Genomic DNA, 22,408 nt, shown 5'->3' with positions numbered 1-22,408 from the left:
GAGGCACCAAAGTGAAGAGCACATCTAATGCACACAGCCATCTTCTCCAGAGGTGACTCTATAACACTCTCCCTGTGTCTCCTTCATTCTCATTGTTCAGGAAATTGTTTAACTCAGAAAGTCAGAAAATGCTTTCTACGCTCCTCAAGGCAGAACACATAATCACTGTATTTCCACATAAAAACATCATTGCAATTTTCAACTTTTTCCAATAATCTTCAAAAATTGGGGGACTTCTCTGCATATCTCTCAGCACTAAGTTAATTTGTGTTGGTTTCAATATCACTGAACAAGAACGTATTAGTCCTTCCTTAAGGCAGCTTTGATTAAAGTTATAGTTTCTTCTCTTTAATTTCATATAACCTCTACACCAGTTGGGTCTCCCTGAATCTTAGGATCAAAATAAGATTGATTCAAAGCACTCCTGCACTATGAAATTCAGTGCCTCTCCATCCCAACAACACTTCACAAGATTTCTGCAGACTGGGGGGATACTAAGTGTTCTGGCTCTGAGCTCCTGCTCCTGCTTTATCAGAGGGATTTTTAAAAATTCATTCAACCTACTCTGTGTCAGGCACTGTTCTGGGCTCTTCATATGTGGTACAAAGTGAAACATACAAATCACTTCTCTGTTTTCTCTCCTTCTTCCACACCTTGTCAGTATGAGTGTGGAACATGTGGAACATCTATTCCTCAATTACAAGCAAAAAAGTTTCATCTTACAGAAGGTATCTGGGTCTCCAGCAGATATCACTGGAAGTTTGGGGATGTAACTTGAAGGGGAAGGAGGTAGAAGAGAGGACTAAATTGCCACCAAATTTTTTTTTAGTTATGCAGGTTTTTTTTAGACAATCTTCTTTCCCTCCTTTCTCCCTATTTCAAATTCCTACTATGTTTTAATCCAAAGTAAGTGTGATTTCCACCACCTCCACGAAGGGATTTGCAGAAAATATGAAAAGAGCCCATGGATGAGCCATAAACTCATAGTAGCCTTTGCCTTGGCTACTACAGTGAGATCAAAGGGTTTTTAATTATCACGGGTAAGGATGCCATTAAATTCTTAGCCAGAAGCCAAAATTTCCAGTTTCTGCTTAATGGTGGAGGGGTATGTGAAGGAGGTAGTGTCATACTTCTGTAACCCAGGTTTAGGAGAAACCTCAAGACGTCTTAGGCAGATAGGACTATATATCATCTATCCATCTACCCATGCCTTCATTCATTCATTCACTCAACGAGTCTTCATTTAGCACCCCTCTACCCACAAGACACTGCTTGTGGCAACACAAAGGAGAATATGAGATTCAGTGTCCAGTCTCAGGGAGATCAAAGTCTAGACTTCAACGAAAGAAAAAATCATCATTGAACGGGATCTGGAAGAATACATGGAATTCAACAGGTAGAGATGAAGAAATGGGAATTCCAAGTGAAGAAAACAGTCTCTGTAGAGATGCAGAAACTTGCATCCATACAGCCTTCACTGGCGTGGGGAGTGGCACAGAAGAGCTGGTAAGAAGGGAGCTGCAGGAGAGGAAGTGATGGAAGAGCATCCTGCAGACCTAAGGAGGGGTACAATCACAAAGAGCCCCTTCTCTCACGAACATTCATGATACCAGGCAACTCTTAAAATTTGGACTGTCCTCTGTTGAAATTTGATGCCCTGTAGGAAGATTGACATTTTGAACCATGTTTGCACTTGAGACATCAACTTTCTGAAACCCAGGCTAATCAAATGAAAGATCCAGTCTGTGTATTTTTGTCAGCTCTTGCTCTTGCCTCTGCAGCCACAAATATCATATAGAGAGAAACCACATTCATAAAAGATCCCAGCATATGAAGTACCTAATTTCATTGTTCATTTTGGAGAAGGGGAAAAAGATAAAAATATTGACATGGTATGATATGATTTTTAAATAAAACTATAAACCTTCACAGAATTTCAACTAAAACAAATAAATGAGTAAAATTTTACAATACTAGTTAAAAGAGACCTAAATAGACAATAAGTTCCATAATAGAGAAATCCAAGTTAAATTCCTTCAAAAACTATCAGTCACTTTCTTTGTTTACTGTGACATAGTTTGTATTATTGTGTTGTAACTGAAACCACTATGGTATTAAAATATCCAAAGTCAAGAAACATATTTCTATTTCCAATTAAATCTTCTCTAAGAAAATAAGCGTTTTTTTTTTCTAAATGTGGGTAAAAATGCAAACAACTTCATTCTCACTTTTCAGAGAAAATGTCAGCTTAACTCTAAGCCTACTGAAAAAAGTTTTTTTAAGTTGTTGGAAAGGTCAAGCAGAAGAAAATATTTCTGGAATTTCTAAATTTTGATGACTTTAATCCACAACAAAGTATGTTATATTTTTACTGAAATTTTAAATCTCTTAAAAGACATTTGCAACAAATGTTTATTATAGATGGAAATAAGACTAGAAAATGAATCTAACATTTTTATTCAGTTGCATAAATTAGCCATGATATAGATATAGATATGAATATAGATATAGTAATAGGTAACATATATAATATATATATTTAGGTATGACAGAACATATATGACATACATGTATGTGTCACAACTAAAATCAACTGTAATCTGTGATGGACTAAGGGAAAAAAACAGGAAATAAGCCTTTAAAATAACTGATCTTCTATTACTTTGGTGTTGACATTTTAGGAAAAGCGTGTTTAAGTATAAGAAATTAAAAGAAGTCTTTGTATTTTTGAGTCTAGCGAAATATTACAAGGTTTCAATTAACCAGAACACTCAGAGCTATTTGAGTGTTGTTATTAATTGAAATTTTTCATCACATCAAGATTGACCAAAAGGGGAAAAAAAACTTTTTTAGTGGCAGATATTTCTAAAATGTATTAATGCTTCTTTCTGTATTACTAAGTACAATAACACTATATCTAATTCTTTCTTTGAAGAATGGAGACGTTACTGTCCTCAGGGCTATTACTCAGTGCATCTTTCCTTACTGAGTGGTACCCAGATGTAATTGTCAGAGATGGGCTGAATATATACTGTCTGTGGGGCATAACTGGGAATCCTTAGTATCCTTCAAATGAGGTTGTTTGTTTGTAAATTAATTTTTTCATCTAAACATGACATGTTCTGGAAAAATTAATTGAGGATACTGGTTAATTAGGTTTTTGTTTTACTATAACTGAACAGATTATAAGTGGCTAAAAGGAAATAGTGTGATATTGTTAATCTGTGGAGGAGGGAAGAGTAATGGTAAATTTTCAGACAAATTTTGATAGATTTAAACCATTTTGAGCTTTCTTCAACTTAGTGTTTAGAGGAATAGCTTAAGTGGAGAACCTAAGACCCTTTATACTTTCTGGGAACCTTTTAAATGCTTAATAAACTCTGGCATATGTTGATGTGGGAAAAACTAGGATCTTAAAGAAATTAATTTTTTTCTATACACATAACATCTATCTAGAATTAGAATCAATTTCAATCTGTCTAATGAAATATCACTATCATGTTGCTTTTATCTTTGAAACTAATAGATCATAATGTATTATTTAGTAGGTTGAAATAAGTTCAGGCCAAATCTCTTTTAAACATTAATTTAATCTATTTTGATATATATCTGACATTCAGGAGGAAGAAAATGTAAGGGATAGCAGAGAATCCATCTTTAGGAGATTGAGAAAAACTTCGTAGGCAATTTAAAATTAATATTATCAAATCACTCTTTTGCCTGTAGTGACTTGGGACATAGATTAAAGACATATTTCCAGTATAGGCGATATAGGCAATCTGCCTAAAGTAGGGTGTAGAAATGACTCAACACCTCCATGAACTCAATGGACCACCAAACTGTTCTAGTCCTTCAGAATTTAGAAACAAGATATGAATGTGGTGTCAATTTGTAATTCATCAGACAAACCAGTGAACTCATTAGTAGAAATATATACTTTTAGAACTGCTAGAAATGTTTTAACACTCTTAAGGTCTTCTATTGTTGAATCCTTTCTTAGACTTTGAAAATTGAAGGTCATCTTTTTTATTGTGATTATATAACTTTGGTTGAATAGATCTCCTAATATGGCCCTACCATATTAGGGCCCTACCATTGTCAACCCTAGAGCACATAAAACAGTCTGTGAATTCATCAGCAATCTAATGGTACCTTGGAGTTTTGCAACTGCTACCTGAATGGGCCAGATCCAGATTTGCCTTGTTTTTCTATTGTTAGGGGAAGTCCATTAGATTTTACATTTCATTATAGTGTAGCCTTATCAAATTACTCTTTCAAAATAATAAATAGTTCTTTCAGATACTGTAGACACCCAAATACATATGGAAAATAATTTACTCAGCTAATGGGATTTTGCTGATTTTTTAAATTATTAGTGTATATTGAGTTCTCACTTCTACATGTTGTCGCTAAAATCTCAATTCAAGTTTGGGAACCAACACACTGCTCCTATTGGCACTGGCTGACCACTCCACGCACAATCTTCATTTGAATTTCTTTTAGGTAACACTCCCTGACAAGTAGGTCATAGTCCCTGATGCGATATCACCATAGTGGCCAATTTTGGCCACCTGGGTTCAAAATTTATAGTTTTCAATATCCACAAAGTCCTTTTGATCAGATTGGAAATCGCAAAAGGAGTTAACTGAGAAGGCTTAAAGTAGACCTGTAACTGAATTGTCTTTGGATGTTTCTAAACAATTTATTGAAGTACGAAAGTAAGATTACTTTGTAATCATGGGTAGCTTTTTCATTATCGTATTAGTTTACTAGGGTGTCCAAAACAAAGTGCCACAAGCTGGGTGGCTTAAACAACAGAAATTTATTTGCTCACAGTTCTGGAGACTAGAATTCTGAGATCAAGGTGTCAGAAGGATTGGCTTCTTCTGAAGCCTCTCTCCTTAGCTTATAGATGGTTGTCTTCTCCTTGTGCCTTCACATAGTCTTCCTTCTATGTCCTAATTTCCTCTTCTTATAAGAAATCATATTGAATTAGGGCCCACCCTAATACTTCATTTTAACTTAATTATCACCTTAATAAAGACCCTATCTCCAAATACAGTCACATTCTGAGCTACTGGGTGTTAGGCCTTCAATATATGAATTTTGAGGGGACACAATTCAGACCATAACAGTTACTAATCTCAACTCATTAGAAACTGGTTTCTCATTATCCCTAGTGGCTAGATTCAGCATCCTGGACTTGCTTTGGAGCCTTGATTTCTCTGCCTTATAAGTCCTTTTTTTTTTTTAACATCTTTATTGGTGTATAATTGCTTTACAATGGTGTGTTAGTTTCTGCTTTATAACAAAGTGAGTCAGCTATACATATACATATATCCCCATATCTCCTCCCTCTTGCGTCTCCCTCCCACCCTCCCTATCCTACCCCTCTAGGTGGACACAAAGCACCGAGCTGATCTCCCTGTGCTATGTGGCTGCTTCCCACTAGTTATCTATTTTACATTTGGTAGTATATATAAGTCCATGCCACTCTCTCACTTCCTCCCAGCTTACCCTTCCCTCTCCCCATGTCCTCAAGTCCATTCTCTACATCTGCGTCTTTATTCCTGTCCTGCCCCTAGGTTCTTCAGAACCTTTTTTTTTTTTAGATTCCATATATATGTGTTAGCATACGGTATTTGTTTTTCTCTTTCTGACTTACTTCACTCTGTATGACAGACTCTAGGTCCATCCACTTCACTACAAATAACTCAATTTCCTTCCTTTTTATGACTGAGTAGTATTCCATTGTATGTATGTGCCACATCTTCTTTATCCATTCATCTGTTGATGGACACTTAGGTTGCTTCCATGTCCTGGCTATTGTAAATAGAGCTGCAATGAACATTGTGGTACATGACTCTTTTTGAGTTATGGTTTTTCAGGGTATATGCCCAGTAGTGGGATTGCTAGGCCATATGGTTTTGATTTAGGTCATCCCAAACCTGGTCTCCTATCCATACTGTGACTATTCTCTGCCTCTGTTGCTGTTATTGAAATCTCTTTACTGCTTACATACCTTTTGCTCCTCTTACATTCCATATGGTTTCTAAACTCAAGTTCATTACAGTGGTTTCTGTAATAACCAAAAACTAGAAACAACCCAAATGTCCATCAATGGTTTAATGGATAAATTGTGGTATATACAGATGATGAAATACTATACAGTGGATAGAATGTAATAACTATTGCTACTTACTCCATGGATGAATCTCACAAACATAATATTGTATCTTTTGCTACCTACTTCATAAGGACACTTAGCCCACAGAGTCCATGAGTTCAGCAGTAACCATTCAGAGTCAATTAATATTTATTGAGTACCTACCATGTGCCAGGCATTGTGGAAGTGCTTTCATACATACTTAATTCTCATAAATTTATGAAGTAGAAATATAGTATTTCTATCCTGTTTTCGGAAGATAAAATGAAGCCTTAGAGAGAATAATTTATAAAAGAGCTGGGATTTGAAACTCCGGTCTTCTGACTCCAGTCCTGGTATTTGTGCCAGCATGCCACACCATGCAATCCTTCTTTCCCTTCCACTGACCATGGAGGCTACACCGGCTCCATTAGCTGTTAATCCCATGGCCACACAGTGACTGAGGCTCATCACTCCAGTGTCTCTCCATACTTTCCCTAACTCCTCTCCCCAGAGTGAGAAAGACTGTTCATCCTTTTAAGGAACCAGAGGCATGAGGGAGGATCCAACTCACACACTGCTGATGACCCCCCAGAGGACTATCAAGATAAGAAGAGATGCCAGAGTCTGATCCAGAATTTTAGAATAGAAATGCCCAAAGCCTCAGCTTCTCTCTTAGAACTGTTTCAGGAATCAGGCAGGTGGAGTACCTTAGCTGAGACCTTTTTGGCTAGTAGCTTGTGAATTTAGCCTAGTTTCTGTAATTTAGTTTTCCTAAGTTATATCAACAAAACTGGAGCATTTGGTGACTGGAGAACAAGCTGGTAAAAAACTTGCACCTGCCAGAAAATGAGGAAAGATACAAAGAAGGCTACTGAGTAGTCAGACTCCAAGTCCACAACTCTTATTCAAAAATTAGTAATAGAGTTTGCCTGAAACATTCATAAAGGGGAATTCAAGTTCACTAGTTACTAGCCCTCCTCTAGAAAGAAAATGGACACAGTGAATGTATTTCTGAATTTGCTATCTCAAATTCAAAAATTTGGTAACAATATATTTACCACATGGTCTTTACATCTATTTTTTTAAAGAGATGGGATTCAATTTCTTTGCTCTAAGATAACAATAGTCAATATTGAAAGGCCTCCAATTTGGTAGGGGGATGGAATTCTTTCTTCTGACTTGTGTTTTTACTTGGTAAATAGATTTTACTTACTAGGGGCAAGACATTGGGGGATGCATCTAATCACCGATAAGAAAAAGAGTTTCAGAGGTAATCAGATCAATTCAAGGGAACTGTTTCATTGTCTTAACCACATATTTATGTACAGGAATTCTTATTTGTTATATTTTCTTTGCAAAACTTTCCAATCAAGAACATGTGGAAAAGATGGGAGTGATAAAGAAACCGATTTTTTGTACATGGTTCCTCCCAAGTTTCCACACCACTATCCTTCCACATTTTACTATCTTGTATACTGTACCACCTTGACTAATTTCAAGCACTTAGAAACCAGACCTCAATACCTCTTCTCCTAACCCCTCCCAGAAGGAGGCCATGTCTCACCTCTCCCTATGCCCCAAACACCACTGATTCAGCAGAATTTCAGCAACTATTTATGCTGGTGATGAATGATTCTCATAACATCTTACTTTCTCTTAAGTGTTGGATATGTATCCATTTGTGCAAGTAAGATACAAGTAGTCTGGAGTATTTGTACTTGGGAGGATATTTTTTGAAAAGAAAAAAATGACAAAGTAATCTTTAGGACTTTGTGTTTTCAGTCTTTTTCCTTTTGCTTAAAAATAATCCCCCTCCCCCAAATGCCTGTTTTGCAAATCATCTGAGGTATTTAACAAGGAATTGAAAATAACAAAAGTAACCCTGTAATTACCATTGCATTTTTTTGGTTACATATTTTACGCAATCATCAAAGGCCTCTCAAACGTAAATATATTTATATAAATATAAATAATAAATTTTGGATTTATCATACCAGAAAGGAAAATGTATCATACCAGAAATTAAACATTACTTCTTAATTATTGAATATGTATTATTTATGTCATCCTCGGCATAAGCCAAACCAGGTCAAAAGAAAACAATTTTTTTGTTTCTGGGAGGAGCTTAATCTCCATGCACAACTCAGGAATTTTGGGTATGGGCAATCCTGTTCCTCAAGTGACCCACTGTGAAATTAGAAAAAATGACAAGGAGTGCTTTGGGACCAGTTGGTGACTCTGGTCATTGAGGGCTGATTTTTTTTTAATAAAAGTAGAGATAGAAGTGGACTCAACTTCCTCAAAAGTGCTCCTGGATGGTCAAGAACACACCCTGAGACAGGAGAGACTAAAGTGCTTAGGCCTATTTTCTGAGGGAGAGACCACATTTTAAGAGTCACATCAGTTTTACACACCAGTGTTTTCTGCTTCAGGCCTAAATGTTCCAGGTTTTCTGAGGGTGTTTTAAGAACTACAAGATGAAAGCTACTGATTGGGCACCCATTATGATTGGTGAGTACTGTTAGGGGAGACTCCTGAATGGGAACAAAAATAGTAAGAGCAGCATTGGTGATAAGGAGGCCTGTTAAGGCAGGAACAGCTGCTGTGGAGGTGCTGAGGAGGTGATGGAAGCAGCTGCTGCCAAAATGGACTACCCAGAGGTGAGAGAGAGAGCAGCCCCAGGGACACCACACTAACTATGGAGAAGACACAAACCCAGGGTCACCTTATGCACCAGCACAGTGGACACGGTTCAGACGGCCCAAGATACTCTTTAGGACCCATAAAATTGTTTTAATTATATCTTTCTTAAAATCAGAACCCCCTAAATGACTATTAAAATAATGAATGTGTCATAATAAATTCAGTCTGGATTATATTTTTCTTGATACAGCTTAATCATAAAATATAGTCTTCTACATTTTTTTTATAGAGGAAGAGGCCCATGAAGGCAAAAGTTTGAGGGCCTATAAAAGTCATAAAGACCCCCTACACCAATCATTCAGGCCAAGGACAGTGTGTGTGCATGCAGGGGGCGTGGAATCCCAGCGACTTTCATGTGTGGAGGTTTAGAATTAAAGAGATTGTTATCCACGACTCTCCCATCACCACATACACATACACCACACACAACAAAAGTGCCAAATAGCACATAACACACACCAAGGGCATAGGAGTTATATAGTAGAATGTAATTAGAATCAGTCCTCATTCACCTCAGAAGACTTCATTGCAAAGGTGATGGTTTGGAGAGTCATCTGGGAAAAACAATGCTAGAGGGGAAAAAAAAAAAAAAGTAAGAGAGAAAGACATGGAGAATCAACAAATCAACTAGATGTCTTCCTTTTAAATGCCATGTGTCATTATTTTAACTAGAGGCATCAATTTCCTTACTGCAACTTGACTACCCTTATTAAGGAATCAGTAATCATTATTTCCAGCTATAAACAGATCACTGAACCAATGGTGAATTCATATGACTTTTCAATTCCTCATATGCATTGCTAGTTAAGAAAAGAGAGCATTCCATCCATGCTTCCCAATTGTTTACATCTAGATGTGTGCTTCCTTCAGTATGTTTAGAACCAAGGATTGACCAGTATGCTCAGATTTAGTTCTCTATTTGTACCACCTTTAAAATTTACAAAACATTCTGTTGGGGGCAGAGATGAGTTAAATGTTACCGTGATAGAACCAGCATGGTTTGAACCCTACTCTACGTTGGAAGAAATCTACAGGAACACACAACTAGGAGAACACATAATATGGTAGGCAAAGATCACCACCATTCATGGAACATTGATCTGACGTTTTCCCATGTTGAAAGAGAAGTTTGAAGAGAGCATGACACTTATCATGACATTTACCTTCCCCAGTAAAAGAAGGTTATCCTGGCTCTGCACATGAGAGATGAGAATAGCCATCAGAAATTAGCCTTTTTGACTTCCGGGTAAGATGGCGGAAGAGTAAGACGCGGAGATCACCTTCCTCCCCACAGATACACCAGAAATACAGCTACACGTGGATCATCAACTCCTACAGAACACCTACTGAACGCTGGCAGAAGACCCCAGACCTCCCAAAAGGCAAGAAACTCCCCGCATACCTGGGTAGGGCAAAGCAGAGAGATTCCCGCACAGAGGAGCGGTGCCGAGCGGCACTCACCAGCCCGAGAGGCTTGTCTGCTCCCCCGCCGGGGCGGGCGGCGCTGGAGCTGAGGCTCGGGCTTCGGTCAGAGCGCAGGGAGAGGACTGGGGCTGGCGGCGAGAACTCAGCCTGAAGGGGGCTAATGTGCCACAGCTAGCTGGGAGGGAGTCCGGGAAAACTCTGGAGCTGCTGAAGAGGCAGGAGACTTTTTCTTCCCTCTTGGTTTCCTGGTGCGCGAGGAGAGGGGATTAAGAGCGCCGCGTAAAGCAGCTCCAGAGACAGGCGCGAGTCGCGGCCGAAAGCGCGGAGCCCAGAGACGGGCGTGGGACGCTGGGGCTGCTGCTGCCGCCGCCAAGAAGCCTGTGTGCGAGCGCAGGTCACTGTCCACACCGCCCTTCCGGGAGCCTGTGCAGCCTGCCACTGCTGGGGTCCCGGGATCCAGGGGCGGCTTCCCTGGGAGAACGCACGGCGCGCCTCGGGCTGGTGCAACGTCACGCCAGCCTCTGCCGCTGCAGGCTCGCCCCGCACTCCGAGCCCCTCCCTCCCGCCCGGCCTGAGTGAGCCAGAGTCCCCGAAGAGGCTGCTCCTTTAACCGTGTCCTGTCTGAGCGAAGAACAGACGCCCTCCGGCGACCTACACGCAGAGGCGGGGCCAAATCCAAAGCTGAGACCCAGGAGCTGTGAGAACAAAGAAGAGAAAGGGAAACCTCTCCCAGCAGCCTCAGAAGCAGCGGATTAAAGCTCCACAATCAACTTCATGTACCCTGCATCTGTGGAATACATGAATAGACAACAAATCATCCCAAATTGAGGAGCCAGGAGTCAGTGCTGTGCCTCTGAGGTGGGAGAGCGAACTTCAGGACACTGGTCCACAAGAGACCTCCCAGCTCCACATAATATCAAACGGCGAAAATCTTCCAGAGATCTCCATCTCAACACCAGCACCCAGCTTCACTCAACGACCAGCAAGCTACAGTGCTGGACACCCTATGCCAAACAACTAGCAAGACAGGAACACAACGCCACCCATTAGCAGAGAGGCTGCCTCAAATCATAAAAAGTCCGCAAACACCCCAAAACACACCACCAGACGTGGACCTGCCCACCAGAAAGACAAGATCCAGCCTCATCCACCAGAACACAGGCAGTAGTCCCCTCCACCAAGAAGCCTACACAACCCACTAAACCAACCTTAGCCACTGGGGACAGACACCAAAAACAACGGGAACTACGAACCTGCAGCCTGCAAAAAGGAGACCCCAAACACAGTAACATAAGCAAAATGAGAAAACAGAAAAACACACAGCAGGAGAAGGAGCAAGATAAAAACCCACCAGACCTAACAAATGAAGAGGTAATAGGCAGTCTATCTGAAAAAGAATTCAGAATAATGATGGTAACGATGATCCAAAATCTTGGAAATAGAATAGACAAAATGCAAGAAACAGTTAACAAGGACCTAGAAGAACTAAAGACGAATCAAGCATCGATTAAAAACACAATAAATGAAATAAAAAATACTCTAGATGGGATCAATAGCAGAATAACTGAGGCAGAAGAACGGATAAGTGAGGTGGAAGATAAAATAGTGGAAATAACTGCTGCACAGCAAAATAAAGAAAAAAGAATGAAAAGAACAGAGGACAGTCTCAGAGACCTCTGGGACAACATTAAACGCACCAACATTCGAATTATAGGGGTTCCAGAAGAAGAAGAGAAAAAGAAAGGGACTGAGAAAATATTTGAAGAGATTATAGTTGAAAACTTCCCTAATATGGGAAAGGAAATAGTGAATCAAGTCCAGGAGGCACAGAGAGTCCCATACAGAATAAATCCAAGGAGAAATACACCAAGACACATATTAATCAAACTGTCAAAAATTAAACACAAAGAAATCATATTAAAAGCAGCAAGGCAATGGGCCTCCCTGGTGGCGCAAGTGGTTGAGAGTCCGCCTGCCGATGCAGGGGATACGGGTTCGTGCCCCGGTCTGGGAGGATCCCATATGCCGCGGAGCGGCTGGGCCCGTGAGCCATGGCCGCTGAGCCTGCGCGTCCGGAGCCTGTGCTCCGCAACGGGGGAGACCACAACAGTGAGAGGCCCGCATACCACAAAAAAAAAAAAAAAAAAAAAAAAAAAAAGCAGCAAGGCAAAAACAACAAATAACACACAAGGGAATCCCCATCAGGATTACAGCTGATCTCTCAGCAGAAACTCTACAAGCCAGAAGGGAGTGGCAGGACATACTTAAAGTGATGAAGGAGAAAAACCTGCAACCAAGATTACTCTACCCAGCAAGGATCTCATTCAGATTTGATGGAGAAATTAAAACGTTTACAGACAAGCAAAAGCTGAGAGAGTTCAGCACCACCAAACCAGCTTTACAACAAATGCTAAAGGAACTTCTCTAGGCAAGAAACACAACAGAAGGAAAAGAACTACAATAATGAACCCAAAACAATTAAGAAAATGGGAATAGGAACATACATATCAATAATTACCTTAAATGTAAATGGACTAAATGCTCCCACCAAAAGACACAGAGTGGCTGAATGGATACAAAAACAAGACCCATATATATGCTGTCTACAAGAGACCCACTTCAGACCTAGAGACACATACAGACTGAAAGTAAGGGGATGGAAAAAGATATTCCATGCAAATGGAAACCAAAAGAAAGCTGGAGTAGCAATTCTCATATCAGACAAAATAGACTTTAAAATAAAGACTACTAGAAGAGATAAAGAAGGACACTACATAATGATCAAGGGATCAATCCAAGAAGAAGATATAACAATTGTAAATATTTATGCACCAAACATAGGAGCACCTCAATACATAAGGGAAATATTAACAGCCATAAAAGGAGAAATCGACAGTAACACAATCATAGTAGGGGACTTTAACACCCCACTTTCACCAATGGACAGGTCATCCAAAATGAAAATAAATAAGGAAACACAAGCTTTAAATGATACATTAAACAAGATGGACTTAATTGATATTTATAGGACATTCCATCGAAAAACAAATAGCTCTGGAAATAGTGATTTAATTATAATTTACAGAAATCATTATATAAATTAAAAAAAAAAAAAAAAAAAGAAATTAGCCTTTTTGTGGCCAGTTTCCCGCAGGTGCATGTTAAGTCCAGGGTCTGGAATTTATGATACATAATTTTTCAGTATATGCAATACTGAATATCATTTCATTTCAAACAGTGTTGCTAAAATGATCTAAATGGCAGGTATTTGCTTACATGTATGTATGTATGAAGAAATATATTCAATACATTCACATTTGTAAACTTGATTGTAGTTTGTCTATCCTTAGAACAGTCATCCTAAAAAAAAACTGTTTAATCTCCAGTATTGTAAATATAAAATTTGGGGGGAAAATGCATGAAAATGTTAGGGTTGCTATTTAAACTTTCTTGTTTCTGTTTTTTCTCAATTTTTGGCAATAGCATATATTAATTTTACAATCAGAACAAAAGGAAGGCTGTTATTTAAATTCATCTATTAGCTAATTTAGGGTTAGAGATGTCTAGTATTGTAGTCTTTTACTCTTCCCCTAATTTGATATATCTCCGTTTCTTCTGTTTAATATCTTTGATAAAGAGCCTCTGTATTATTGTCAATAGATTAAGAATAATAAAAATAATTTTTAAGTTACAAACTCCACAGTAGCAGTAATAGAATCTGCAACTAGAAAATTGCTTACAAATGGACTGTGTTACTCTGAAATTACTTATTTTATTTCATGTGTCCAAAATAGATCTCAGGGGCTTCCCTGGTGGCGCAGTGGTTGGGAATCCGCCTGCCAATGCAGGGGACGCGGGTTCGTGCCCCGGTCTGGGAAGATCCCACATGCCGCGGAGCGGCTGGGCCCGTGAGCCATGGCCACTGAGCTTGCGCATCTGGAGCCTGTGCTCCGCAACGGGAGAGGCCCCAACAGTGAGAGGCCTGCGTACCGCAAAAAAACAAACAAAAAAAAACAAAAAAACAACAACAACCAAAAAAAAAAAACAACCAAGATAGATCTCAGGAATATCCTAGTAAAGATGGCATTTCATGGCATTGAGTTAGCATTTAATAATAATTGGAGAGATGCTAAAGCTTATAAGCCTATTAAGATCTACAGAACAGAAAAAATTGTGTGTATGTGAAATGTTAGGTTCATTTTCTAAGAAGATAGGACAAACGAAAACATTTTGTTAGAAATGTGCTCATGAGTGAAGTTACGGATGGCTGATTCTTATTGACCATTGCAGACTAAAGAAAATATTTCTCCAAAATATATGCTTAGATCCATACTGTGCAATTATACTGAAAAGTGGTTGCTGCCCCAAACTTGGGTGATACCATTGGAAACCCTGCATTTAGGTCAGTTGATGAGGGCAGAGTGGAAGAGCCCTCCCACCCCTAACAAAGCTGGATGGAGAGAGAACAGTGTGGTAGAGAAGGAAGCACACAGACTGGGAGGTGGGTCTGGTTCCCATCCGGGCTTAGCTTTGAGGCCTTGGCCAAATCACACCATCTCTGAGCCTCAAAGCCCAAAAATGTCTAGCAAAGACAGTAATACCTATGCCACAGGGCTCTCATGAGATCAAACAAGTAAAAACATGCAAAACACCCAGCAGAGTGTTCAGCACACAGTAACTTCTCTAAATACGTTAGATCCTTCCCTGTGAGACAGGCCTAGAGCCCACACCTTCTCATCTGAGGATACCTCATAGCTTCACAGCCTGGTATCCAGCCTCAGAAGATCCTGTGACTTCCAATATTTTCTACTCTGTTTCTTATATTCTATATTTAAAAAAGAAGAAGAAGAAGTGGGCCAAAATTGAGTTTTCTTAATAAATGTTAGTGTCACTTGCTACACTCTGTTTCATTCATTTATGCCTGGTGCTATAATAGAAATTAATTAAAAAGATTATTCTCAAGAATTATTATTTGTTAGAAAAGCTACTATTTTATATATTTCATTTGTGAAGAAACAAAATGATAAAAGAAATTTTTTAAAAATCAAAGAATTTTCCACAGCAAATCACAAAAAAAGAGAGATGTTTCCCTTTATGCTGATACTGTTTTCTAAACAATCAAAAACATCTCAAGAGATTCAGTAAGGAAGTGGGAAAAGGTGATTTTGAAGTATTATTTGAAAAGAAATAGGCTGAAATAATTGCTAGAGGGTGTCATAATGCGATAATCAACTTGTAAAGTTTCACTATTGTGGCTAGAATGACGTATTTAGAAGCATACCGATTTAATGTAATCTAAATCCATTTATATGCTTGAGTGTGTAGTCAGTGTATATTTCCTTTTTGCTGTCTTCATGATGTTTCAAATAATAGATTATGGTGTAGTTCTATTTAGAAAATTGAGCTTGAACTTTGGATAATTATGTGTATATATTTCTTACAATGTTTTAAGACACTGAATTAAAAAAAAAAAACCTGCACAGTTGAATTACTGTCAGCCCTGCAGAGCTGCTGATAAGCCAAGTTGTATAGTTTCATGAATTGCCAACTCAGTTATCAGACATTTTCTGAATTCTAGAAGCATTATCCCACAAGATAAATGGACAAGTCAGAAATGACACAGCTTGATTTTAAGGTACAAGGTGGAGGTGGCAATACAGTCTGGGGGAAATCTTGGTTTGATATATGAGTGCATTCATGTGATTTGGCAGTGGTTTTAGACACCATGGAGATGTCACGTGGCCGACCTTCCTGCTCTGTTCTCGGACTATACCACACTTGTGAAACAGTGAGGCTCATGGGGTAATAACTCAAAAGCCAAAAGGCTGTAAAGCAAAAAAAGTCGCTAGCAGGCACTAACCTGGGTGTCATGACTCTTTTCAGGTAGTAGGTGTAACCTTGAAGAAAAAGTGGCACTGTCTTCAAAAAAGTGACCTGACCCTGGCTTTGGTGGGTTTTTCTGCAAGAAATAAAAAGCACCGCATGTGTTTATTATACATCCTTTCTAGCTGACCACTGCTTTGTTCTAGAGTTCAGCATGAAAGGACTAATTTTTGTTTTCTTTTGTTTTTGTTTTAGTGAAATGGCATGTCCGTTGCTAATTCTAGCTATTATAGTTGCACATGTGAAAAATACCTATACGTAGTTTATAGATTGGTAGCATTTCAAATAAATGGTATATTGAAATATTGACCTGAAATTTTTTGAGATGCTTATCAATTGATATTTTTTTCTTAGCCCAAGAAAAGAGTCTGAATCATTATTTTTTAAATTTTACCTTGTAACATTAGATATGTTTTAAACAATATATTACGAATTTAAATATAAGCATGCCACTTTGTTTATTGCTATATTATTAAACCTCTTGGAGCATGGAAAGAATTCTTCACAAATGATTTTGCTCTTTTGAAAAAAATAAGCTGCAAAAATATTTGTTAAACTATATATAATCTGTCAATGAGGGTAGCTTATAAAGGTATACTGAGCTTACAGTATGTAATGTTTTATCCAAATAATTTTTATATTTTGAAAAAATGTCAAATAGTTTAAGAGTGCCATAAATCTTTTCCCAGAATTCAGAACTGTATGTATCTCTATTTTAGGAAGATGACATTGCTTCATTAAAGGAAAAACCTGGATCATTATGCACCCCAATTTGTATGCAGTGAATCACTGTTGCCCTTTATTCTTCCAGAATTCAGTTAATCTAAGGATTGTGCCCATATAAACTTTTCAGAACACATAAGAAAATTACCACTGTTATATCTGATGAATAAAATCTCTAATAGTTGATTTTCTATCATAGAAATAACATATTATCATTCAATAATGCTAGTTTTTAAGTTACAAACCAAAGAAACAAACTTTCAGCATTGTAAAGTGATTCACACATTTTTAAATGTAGTAACTATACAGAAAGTTTTTCTTTGTTCCCATAAATAAAAGCTGCCACTCATTACATTTTAGAAAGGCAATGCCTGAAAAAATGGACAATGTTCTGCTTCTTAGAGTCAACCTACCTTTTAAATACTTAAAGCCCTGTGTAAACCAAAGATCATAATGTAATTCTATCCTCTTTAGTTGCATAGAGACTATCAAGATTTATTAACCTCTGGAGTTAATAGTGACCATAGCTCTTAATTCCCTTTCAGACAATGGACCCTCATATGTCCATTTTGTTTCTTTGCCTATATCTCTGTGTGCTACATTTTTATTTTAAGTAGATTTACAACACAGATATTGACGTCTGCACCTAGTATAAGGTTGTTTTCTCCAGAGAGGCTCTACCCAGAGACCAAAGAAAATGGAAGGTTTTGTTTTTGAAGTGTTTAAAGATTATTTAATTTTTACATAGCATGAGCCGTTGCTAACTGGGTTGGGAAGGTGATATTTTGTTTTTTGTTTTTTTCCCTTATGCCCTATCTACTCTCAAAAACTTAATAATCTGGTAAACTAAAACCCCAGAAAACCAGCATACCCCTTTACAGTCCATAGTTATGCTTGTATGAGGCCAAAAATTTGTAGATGTCAATATATCATTGCCTCTATTATTAATCATCCTTTATTTACACCTGGATTTATGAGATTCTCCAATTAAAAGACATTTCTAAAATGCTATTAAATTTTTTTGATCTCAAGAACATTGAGAGTTGCAAATTTTTTTCATACTACCTCCCCAAAATAAACAAGCTGGGTGAATTCCTGTGATGTTAGGCTGCCGAAGAATTTTTAGAGGTTTTATGACACGTTTACTTTTTATGCCCGATCCACTCAAAAATGACAGACTCCAGAGATCACTGAGCAGAAGTCCTCTGTGGGACAGAGACCCTGATCCTAATCCCTAATCCAGACTCCTCACTGCCATTCAAAACACTTAGGGATTATATAGGAATAAGTTTTAAATGAACATAACAGGCAATCTATAGTGTTTTTAAATCAGTACTATAAAAATTGTCATGTCATGTAAATTGCCTTAAAATATATTATACATATAAAATACTATGTTAAAATTAAATGTAATATGTCAGCTGTAAAGGTGAAAAAGTAGCTAACTAAAAAGTTCACAAATAATCTTTTTTCAGATTTTGTGTGTTTTCTCCTCAGCCAAAAGCCTCAAGATTCACTTGCAGCAGCCTACCTCTTCATTTATGTTGGATTGCTCTTTAAACATTAGAATATCTTGTGATAAACAATAAGTTAAAGATTTCTCCTGACACAAGTCATTGTTGATTTCACTGTTATAGGGAAAAGGCTCTAGGGCGGCAGATAAGGCTGTTGCCATGGTGATGAAGGAGATACCGAGGGAGGAGTCTGCTGAAGAAAAGCCCCTCCTTACTATGACATCACAGGTGGGCAGACCCTTAGGGTTCCTGTAGGAAGCTGACATATGTTAATATATCAGATATTGTGATTCTTAACTAGAAAAAAACAAAACAAAACATTAACTCGATCCAATTTTTTTAAAAACACAGTTTCAATGAAACAATTATACAATATAAAATGAAAACCAAAATTGCTAAAAAAAAAAGGAAAATTCCATCATTTAGTTACTTATTTGTGGATATTAATTTTCATTACTAAACTTTAGTTAAAGAAAGAAAAAGAAAATATATGTGCAAGTAAAACATGTCGCTTCTTTATAAAGGAGTCTTGTTAACAACTTTGGGAAAGAAATAACAATTAAGCTAATGGTACATTTGAACAACAACCAAAAAAAAAATCAAATTCCTATGAATAAATACAACTTATATTGCATACATATGTCAGTTTACCAGTAGAATATCTAAAATTTCGTAAGTGTTAAATATATTTATGTTGTGACTATGCATACTACGTATGTCTATACATATTTATGTGGATAACTAATTTACAGGAATGAGCCAGAAGTCCCTGAGTCTCCATGCAGAAAATGGCATTTGTGGCCCCTCTTCTACTAGTGACCTTGACAACAAAACTATCGTCCCTATTAAAAGCACATGAGGGGCATTTTCAGTATTTATTATAATAAGTATAGAAAAAGATTTGCATTTGTATGCAAACACACACTGAGAATGAATCCTGTATGTCCTCAGGGACTTTTGAAACACCCTGTAAAATCCACATACATATGTATGTATAATATACTCATCACCACTCTGTGGAACTATCAGTTTTAAATTCTTAAATGCAAAATTACTTACTTGCATTTATCTTATAATTTAGATTAGATTGTTATCTTAAACATTTCTTTTTTTTCTCCATAATGCACTAGTAAATACAGTGATTCAGTTCCAATTATATGAACATGTCTAGATTTAGAAAAATGTCCATTTAAATTCCTCATGAAAGGCATTTATATCAAAAGCTAAATTATGGCAACTTATTTTTAGAATATCATCAGATCACATCCCCAGCTGCTGCCAACATGTGTGGTTTCATTTCATTCTAAACACTATGCTGTAAGTAATGAAAATTATAATAACATATAACATCAAAATTGAATAATAAAAAAGTTATAAAGATTCCCAGGACTTTGGGATAATCTTATGTTGTGAGGTTTTTGTTTTTGTTTTTGTTTTAATCCAAAAGAGGAGATGCTTCTTCCCAATGACACATAGTAATAGTTGGAAAGAAATTTGCTTAATGTTTACCAAGGCCTCCATTCTTTACTTAGTTTACATAGTAAAACATATACAGTTTTACATTGATCTCCTGCCTTTGTAGAATCCATATCCAAAATATACAGTCCACAGTTCCTCAGGTGAATGTTATGGGAGGTGAGAACCACTTGGAGTTCTCAGCTAATGGTAGAGCCATATTCATCAGTAGGTAAAACCTATCCAAATTTGCAATTGGCATAGTTGTGCTGCAGCATATCATTTCAGGACATCACGATTTAGGACAGGCTCTAGTGCCCAAAATTCTTTTTCTTCAAAACCATGCATTGCTATGCACTTTCCAGTAATCCTTTTCAAATGTCCAAAATTACCACTATAACCTAAACTTTAATCTAAATTTAATGTAAAATAAGAATTTTGATTTTTTTAATTAGAAAAGAAACTGTAATTATTACCATTTTCTCATATTCAGAACATTTGTGTGTACCAATTTCCTTCTTTAATCCCTGTCTAATGTTGCATTAACTGTTTTTGAGGTAATAGTTACAATTTTACTGCATGAAGATGATATAATGCTTTCTTTGATGCATCATATACTTGTTGCATAGTGACTAGTTTATGAATCAGCAAATGGAGAGTTCTGATTCATAAAATGCAGTGCACCTATTGTGTTGATAATCTTATGGAATTAATCCTGTGACAGCTGTGATACAATTATTTCTCAGTCAAATGTGGTTTTATTAGTTGATATACTTTTTCCACTATACACAAGTGGCTTCTTCCCTGCTATGCACCAGTGGCATGCACAAGCCAAAAAGCAGCAGAATGATCTGAAAAAGTGAGTACTTCTCATGGCAACCACAGCATCCAATCTGTGTACCATACCACATTCTTACTCGTTATCTTGTGTGAATGTATTAGTGTCTTGAAACATGTCTGTCCCATGTCTCCTGTAAAGCCCCTATGACATAGTGCTACATACTGCAGGACACATTGACTCATCTTCATCACTGGTGTGTCGATGCCAGCTGCTCATTCACAGATTCCAGAAATGTCTGAAACTAATTGCCGCTCTCTCAGTAATGTCTTTAGGACAATCATAATTGATAAAATACAGAATAAGTCCTTGAAACACTGAGTCCCTAATTTGTTTAGTAACTGTTCATTCCACAGATTGGTAAGTGTAGAATAGTTTATATTGAAGCATTTTTGTATTATGTGATTATTAGGATCACTTTTAGATAGATTTAGCCAAGCATACTCCAGTCAAGTCATTTATAGTACATTGAACAAATTGAACAAAACAGAAGAGTTGGCCAGGTGACCTGAACTCAGAAATTGTCGGACCCCTGAGAATTGCTCTTTTTATTTCATTTAATTATTAATTCTTTGCTAAACAATGTGTCAAGCTCTTCATAGTAGTTCAAGTTCATGCTGTCCTACACTAACACTTTAAGTCAAACAGTATGGAAACACATGTGCATTGATGAGAGTTTTGAAGGGAAAAAAATATGTGAAACATGAAGTCTTAGAGGAAATAGAGTTTCTCTAGACCTGTGCTGTTCAATACAGTAGCTGCTAGCCACACGTGGCTATTGAGTGCTTTGTGGATACCCCGAATTGAGATATGCTGTAAGTATAAAATACATACCAAGTTTTGAAGATTTAGTCCAAAGAAAAATAATGTAAACTATCACATTAATAATTTTTATATTCATTACATGTTGAAATAATATTTTGGATATATTGGGCTAAACAAAATGTGTTATTAAAATTATTTTCACCTGTTTCTTTTCACTATTTTTAAAGTGGCTACTAGAAAATTTAAGATTACCAGGCTCTCGTTATATTTCCATTGAACAGTACTACTCTAGACTGTAATGGTATAAATAAATACAGTTTGAGGCTAGAAGGGCAAACTGTGCCAGAAAATTGAGCATATCACAGAAAAAAATTTTATTCTTCTTTATGAGAATGAAATGGCTTTAGGGAATATTTTTCTCTCATAAGGAACCTTCAGAAATTTTCATTTTAACCACCTCCCCTGGTACTTTTGTAAGTAAGGAATAGCCCATTCATTTTTTGCTGTAGAGCACAGTGTCTTAAAACTACATGTTCCAGACCTCTTCTTGTCAGGGGAATTTTTTTAAACTCAGGCTTTGTTTTTCTATCTGTCCCCACCCCTTATAGTTTGATACTGATTTAATATTGTGTCTGATAAAGATAAAAAAGTAATGTCCTTGATTGGAAAAACATTCACAAGGCTGCTAAATACAGTCTTGTTTGGGTTTTCAGTTACTAACTTTAAACAATTGCTTTAATTATATTCTCCTTCCTGCCTTGATGTTAGTACTATCCAAGCTGTAAACAATAATATTTGTTCATTTCCCCATGAATAGATTCACATTTTTATGTCTAACTATCCTGTCAGGAAAATATTTGTTGTCAGTTGGTTGACATTTAGATCAAGTCAAAGAGTTGAAAATTATCACATGGTTATCCTTTACAGGAAGATCCACTGAGACCCATATAAAGA

The 22,408-nt window shown here is 37.2% G+C and overlaps 1 protein-coding gene across 7 annotated transcripts in view; it reads left to right on the top strand.

Annotated features, from left to right (window-relative positions):
* The window catches only part of PEX5L (peroxisomal biogenesis factor 5 like), a 190,934-nt gene that overhangs the window by 65,044 nt on the left and 103,482 nt on the right, over positions 1–22,408 (top strand). For 3 of the 7 annotated variants that reach the window (XM_060100064.1, XM_060100061.1, XM_060100059.1), the window contains one exon: positions 18,520–18,624. The exons of 2 other annotated variants lie outside the window; for them this stretch is intronic. In XM_060100064.1, the coding sequence (XP_059956047.1) occupies positions 18,520–18,624 (105 nt within the window). Of the gene's footprint in view, positions 1–16,159; positions 16,226–18,519; positions 18,625–22,408 lie in introns of those variants that run through there. 2 more of the 7 variants (XM_060100063.1, XM_060100065.1) reach the window with 2 other exon arrangements.

Source organism: Mesoplodon densirostris, chromosome 5 (assembly GCF_025265405.1).
Source record: "Mesoplodon densirostris isolate mMesDen1 chromosome 5, mMesDen1 primary haplotype, whole genome shotgun sequence".
NCBI lineage: Eukaryota > Metazoa > Chordata > Mammalia > Artiodactyla > Ziphiidae > Mesoplodon > Mesoplodon densirostris.
The sequence above is the reverse complement of the archived record's forward strand: the minus strand, read 5'-3'. Positions and strand labels throughout refer to the sequence as shown.